At 43.2% G+C, this 6243-nt stretch overlaps 1 protein-coding gene across 2 annotated transcripts in view; it reads left to right on the top strand.

The window, feature by feature from the left end:
• Nucleotides 1-6243, top strand: part of LOC101989399 (ATP-binding cassette sub-family G member 2) — a 99665-nt gene that overhangs the window by 65447 nt on the left and 27975 nt on the right. For both annotated transcript variants that reach the window (XM_013351284.2, XM_005360563.2), the window contains exon 2: nt 270-470. In XM_013351284.2, coding sequence (XP_013206738.1) covers nt 274-470 — 197 coding nt within the window. In that variant the 5' untranslated portion in view covers nt 270-273. The remainder of the gene's footprint in view (nt 1-269; nt 471-6243) is intronic.

The raw sequence follows: 6243 nt of genomic DNA, 5'->3' as shown, positions 1-6243 counted from the left end.
CTGCTGATATTCTAAGTTTGGCACATATGCTGGCTATAGGCATCCTGTTTCCCCAAGCAGGCGGGATGTTCTCATGAGAGCAGGCCAGCTGCGGGTTCTGGGGGGGGGGGTGTCCAGAGGGTCTTTCACTCCCAGTGCCTTGAGAAGAACGTTCATCTGAATCTACGAATTATAGAGCAGTTTAAAGACTTGTTTTAGAAGTCCTGTTATCTGCGTTGATGAGCTCGTTTATTCATACTGTTAATTTACTGTTGCTTTTCCCTCTGTAGAAAGATGTCTTCCAGCAATGACCACGTTTTAGTACCAATGTCTCAGAGAAATACCAACGGCCTTCCTGGAATGAACCCCAGTGACGTGCCGACGCTTACAGGAGATGTGCTGAGTTTTCACAACATCACCTACCGGGTGAAAATGAAAAGTGGGTTTCTAGGCCGGAAAAAGACCGAGAAGGAAATACTCTCGGGTATCAAGTACGTGTATGAGCTCTTTAAAAGACTGCTTTGTTTGCTTGTGGTAACTTCACAGGGCTTCTGTTATCAGCATGTTTTAGTGGTAGAGATCTGACTTTGCAACTTACAGTATTTTGATTGCAAAGATGTAGTTGTAAGCTCAGATTTAGTTATCCAGTCTCTGGAATAGAAGACCTGCGCACGCGCGCGCACACACACACACACACACACACACACACACAGAATTGTGTGTATTTGTACTGAAGAATAGAGACAGCATTATTTGAATAGGTCCTATTTGAATAGATGCACAGTACGTACTGTGAGATGGTACTCTGAGTGCGTGGATGCATGTTGTGTGTGTAATGTTGAGGATTAAACTAGAACTCAGTGAATTCTGGACAAGCGTCGTCCCCCCCCCCAACCGAGCTGTTAGGCCCTTGTGATCCTTTTCAAACTCATCACACACTGAGTGTATCATGTGCCCCAGGCTTCACAGTGCACTTGACTAGGATGACGCGCACATTAGCAAAGGAGGAAGCGATTATCTTAGAATCCCCTACACTAATAAAGTGGAGGTAAATCTTGCTTTTTTTTCTTATTTTTAGTTCAATTTTTATAGTCAAAGGGACAACTAGGATTAATTAGTATTCTTGCTCACTCATATCTGGTTAGAGTTTGCATGAGAAAGGTCTTTCCTCTGCCTAACGGATTTCTAATCTTTCTCTTGCCCCTGGCTTCAAATAAGAGGTGGTGCAGAAAGGATTGCTTTTGTTTCCTTATGTTTTGTTTGTGTTTGATAGTAGCATCACCATTCAAAATGGTAAAAACCTGAGGAGAATCAATTTTTCTTTGGATCTTCGTTTTATCTTTTCTTGTCTGAAAAGAAAACAAAATCTGTTCGTGAGAATGCCCAAGGTTTTTCTCCTTGGTGTCCAGTCTTTCTGTTACACTAACTTTGTCTCGTATTCGGCCCCTGAGCTTTCCTTCCTGGTGCTGAAGATCTCAGGAAGAAATCACCATCCTAGTACACGTGTCTGTCATGTAATTGGGTGGGTGGGGGAGGGGATCCATTATACTCTTGCGAAGACTGTTAAGCAAATTATTTTGAGATAATTTCAGAATTAAACGTGTAGGAATGTGGCAGCCCCCCCCCCCCCGGTCCCCCATCCCCGGTCCCCCAGTTTGGGTACTGTTTCACTGACTGCTGCCATCACTTTTTTGTAGACACTGTCATCGTGGTTTGGGGGACCCTTTGAAAACTCGGCTATCCACTTGGCACCCTTTCTCTTCAGTGCCTCCAGGGTCAGCTTTCTAGAAGGAAGGACCTTCTTTAATGTTGCTGCCCAGCTGACCAGCAGCAGGCAGGGGGAACTGTGTCCTCACGACAAAGACAGCCATGCCTCTCTTCCTCACAGGTGACCAGCTGCTAGATCCTGTGGGTCTGTTCTTCTCCAACCTGATGTTTCTCTGTTTCATCCGACATGGTGTTGCATCCGCTTAAAACTGATTACCTAGTGATGTTACTGTCTGTCAAGTTGTACCGTAATGTCACTATTTGACTGTCTGCACTTGATTGTCCTGACAGTCTTCCAGAACCCCATTCCTCATTCAGCATGAACTTGTGAGTTGCCATCTCTGGGATGACTTCTGTCTGTCTGTGGCTGCCACTGTGGTAGCTGCCAGAGTGTTCTTTCTGCCATCTCATACTTTGCACTTAACATCTCTTCTCTCATTTGCTGTTGTGGTTTGAGTGAGAAATGTCCCCCATAGGCCCATGAATCTGAACATTTAGTCCCCAGTTGGTGGCACTGTTTGGAGAGGCTATGGGACCTTTAGGAGGTGGGGAATTGTTGGAGGAAGTGAACTAGCTTTGAGGGTTGATAGCCCTACCTCACTTCCTCTGTTCTCTGTTTCCTTGTTGAGATGTGAGCACACAGTTTCCCCACATCGGCCTCTGTGTCTTCCCAGATGCTGTGGGCATCTAGGCCTCTTATGTCAAAATAAACCTTAAGCAAACTGAACTCTTAAGTTGCGTTTGGTCGTGGTATTATATCAGAGCAGCAGTAGAGTAACCAACACAGCCATATATGCTCCTGGATTTGTTTTCTTCACTAGCATTCCACAACAGTGCATCATCACTATTTGTGTTGCTATTCCTTTGTTCTCAATTTGGTTGCAGGAAAACCTTCAGGGTAATTTCCATTTCTCCTTTACTACTTTGATTTAGTCCTCATTTTTAATATTCCTTTGATACTGAAAGAAGTTCCAGAATCACTGCTGACTTAATCCTTCCTGTGACCTGGTCTTGGCTGATGTTCATTTTTTATAGATAATGGTCTATAAAAACAATGATAATGATCTGGGTACTTGGAGTTTTCATTGCTGTTGCAGTGCCATTGCCTCTGTGTTTCTGAATGGGAAGAGCTAGGTAATTTATGTATGCATGTATAGACACATATAGACACACACATACTGTTGTTTGAAGAAGAAACCCTGTCTCATATCGAGATGCACATGGATCTTGTTAGGTGGAATGAGAGCGAAGTTGGTAGGGGGTGAGGCTCGGGTGAGGGAGCCGTTAATGGGCATCTACCCCCATCCACACAGCTACTTTCCTAGCTGTGCTTTTCTGTAGCTGTCTGTATATAGATAACGCCTCATTACCTACTAATATATCAGTTGTAATCTAATACTTTACATTTGATCCGCATTCACATGCTTTCTTTCCCCTCAAGATGTATAAAATTTAGCCACCATTCTTTTCTTTTCTTCCTTCTATCTTGGGGGTTAAACCCAGGGCCTTGGATATGCTAGACAAGTGTTCTACTACCAAGCTGCGTCCTCAGTGTTCATTATTCTTACTGAGCAGCTCAAATGTTCTTATTCTGTCATCGTCATAGAATGATGTATCTAGCTTGTGGCTGTCTCGTCTCTGGTTTCCACCCTCTTTGACGCTAATGTTCTTGGGTGCTAGTGTTGGCTGTGTAGAACGTACGTAGTCTTCCTGCCGAGAGAGGGAAGAGAAGTCTAATGGGAGTGGCAGGGAGTTGTTAATGTTGAAGTTTAGCTTTTGAAACAAGGTTTAACGAATGCCAAATTAACCTCAAACTCACCATGAAACCAAGAATGGCTTGAATTATTGATCTTCTTGTTTCTATGTCCCAGGCTCTAGGATTACAGATGTGACCATCACATCTCTCTAATAAAAAGGATTAATACATTATTTGAATAAAAAATAACAAATGACTTTTGTGGGCAGATACTTATTTTCAATAAGTGGTTTCCAATTTCTTAATTTATTAATAGAACTTACTTAGTTTAAGTGATACATGAAGATGACATTTACTAATATGAGTATCTTAAGCCATGGCTTGTTTTGTCTTGTTTTAGTAAAGAAAAAAGAAAAGAAAAAAATGACTTTCTTAGAAGTACGAAGCTGTAATCTCACTAGTCAGGAGGCTGAGAAAGGAAGATTTCAGTGTGTTGAAGACCAGTTGAGGTTACATAGTTAGTTCTAGGCCAAACTGGGCTAGAGTGTGAGCAAGTGTCTCAAACAAAAGTGTCAATAATAAAATGTAGATTCCTTTATTCAGTAATTTTTGAATGCCTGCTGGGTTCTTGATGTTATGTAGATTTTTTTGCTGCTCTCAGAGACTTTATGTTGTAATTAGGAATTCAGAAACTGGAGTAGTGTCACTGTGTTAATTTCTACTGTGACAGAGGATGAAAAGATACAGCTAAAGTAGCTTGCTCTGAACTGAAGGAATGGGTACATCAGAACCGTGTGCGCGCGCGCGTGCGCGGGGTGTGTGTGTGTGTGTGCGCGCGCGCGCGTGCGGGGTGTGTGTGTGCGTGTGTGTGTGTGTGCGTGTGCCCCCAAGTGTGTGTGTGCGTGTGTGTGTGTGTGTGCGCGTGTGTGTGTGCCCCCAAGTGTGTGTGTGTGTGTGCGCGCGCGTGCAGGGTGTGTGTGTGTGCGCGTGTGCACGCGCGTGTGCACGTGCGTGTGCGGGGGGTGTGTGTGTGTGTGCGTGCGTGCGTGTGCGTGTGCCCCCAAGTGTGAGTGCATTTGTGTCTGATAGTAGGGATATGTCCCTCCTTCAAAACTGACATTCACAACCTTTGTCTAGAAACAGGATTAGGGTGGAAGGATTAACTATTGCCCACTAAAATGCAGTAGAAACGACAGGGCTCCTTCAAGGAGCAAAGTCTTCATGTGTCACAGTTCCTGCTGAAGGCTCTTATGTGCTCATGAGGGAGGATCGCACACGCAGAGGCTGTAAAGCAATAACTCAGAATAGGGAATGGCTGAGATGGGTGGCAGAAGGGTGGAGGTCAGGGTGGGGAAGTCAGGAAATTGTAGGTCACAGAAGAACAGAGGTCATCAGCACACACTGTCTATAAAGAGCCGTATCATAAATGTCTTCAGCTTTATGAGCCATACAGCAATGTTGTAGCTTTATGGCATGAGGCTGATACAGCTCTGTCCAAATCACGCTATTGATGAGAACAGTGAGTAGGTGGTCAGCTGTAGTCTGCTGACTCAGGAGGACCCAGACTTCCTTTTGTCATTTGTTTACCTGCTTGCTGTCTTAGCTTATTCCATCTCCTACTAAAGGGTCTTTGTGTCCATAGCGTACATCAAATAATGGTGGGCGAGTGGAGCTGGAATTGACCACTGCCCCAGAGGAGAACTCTTGGGGCCCAGCTTTATTAGTTTTTTTTTTTTTTAATGTCAGAATTCAGTGTAAGTATAAGCTAACCTCAGAGACCCAGTAAACTACCATAGCACATTACTGTTCAGTTTCTGCTTAGATCACTCTGGATTACTTAGTTTTTATATAAGTATGCATTTTTAAATACTGAAAGACTTTGGTGGCAGTGAATACTTACTGAATAAAAGGTTCTGTTCATTTTTGAGGCAGTTGCTAGGTAGCTGTTGATAAAGGAGATGCATCAAGAGGTATCACTAGATACAGGCTGAACGTTTACTCAGGTGTCTCTGCCTTCGTATGTTGGACAAGTATGTTGGAGAGTAACACAATAAAAGAGTAAGAGATTTTTCTGTGTTACAACTTGATTGAAGCTTAATGACCTGTTACTATATTTGTCTGATATTTCACTGAGAGGTACATCAGTTAACAGCATAGGGACAATGTCCATTTCACCTTCATCCCCGCCAGCTGTTGTGTAACTGTGATATAACAGACAATAGGTGGTCAGTTCCCCTTGTATTTAAGTGCAGTGAGGCGGACACACTAGAGAGTTTATTGCTCATGACGGTGCATGATCATAAGAAAGGTATTTCTAGTCATCATCTAAATGAAATAGTTGGCAGTCTTGACATTCCACTTGGAATAGATGCTGTGTTCTTTGTGGAATACATGTTGACCTCTTTACCAGTTCTAGAGTCTGAACATGACACCAGCATATTGGATAGGCCAGCTAGGGCTTCTCTTCACCATTCCTGTGCAGCTGTGATGGGCTTGCCCTTAATTCTCCTTTCTCTTGCTCATTTTCTTTAACATCTTACTTGTCACCTTTAGGATAAAATTCATACTTTCTTGAATATCATCACAGTCAACAGTGCTGTAATTTTTCCATCTTGGTCAAGCTAAATATCCATTTAGTTTGTTGAAACAGATGGCTGTGAATTGTGTGCCTGTAAGTCAGTATTAAACACTTCACAGTAAAGGTGACGATCTCTTCCAAGAGTGTGTTTCCCTCTCTAATTGGCAATACTTTTTTCATTGTTTCAACTTTGTGTGTGTGTGTGTGTGTGTGTGTGTGTGTG

This window comes from Microtus ochrogaster, linkage group LG3 (genome assembly GCF_000317375.1).
Source record: "Microtus ochrogaster isolate Prairie Vole_2 linkage group LG3, MicOch1.0, whole genome shotgun sequence".
Classification (NCBI taxonomy): domain Eukaryota; kingdom Metazoa; phylum Chordata; class Mammalia; order Rodentia; family Cricetidae; genus Microtus; species Microtus ochrogaster.
The sequence above is the reverse complement of the archived record's forward strand: the minus strand, read 5'-3'. Positions and strand labels throughout refer to the sequence as shown.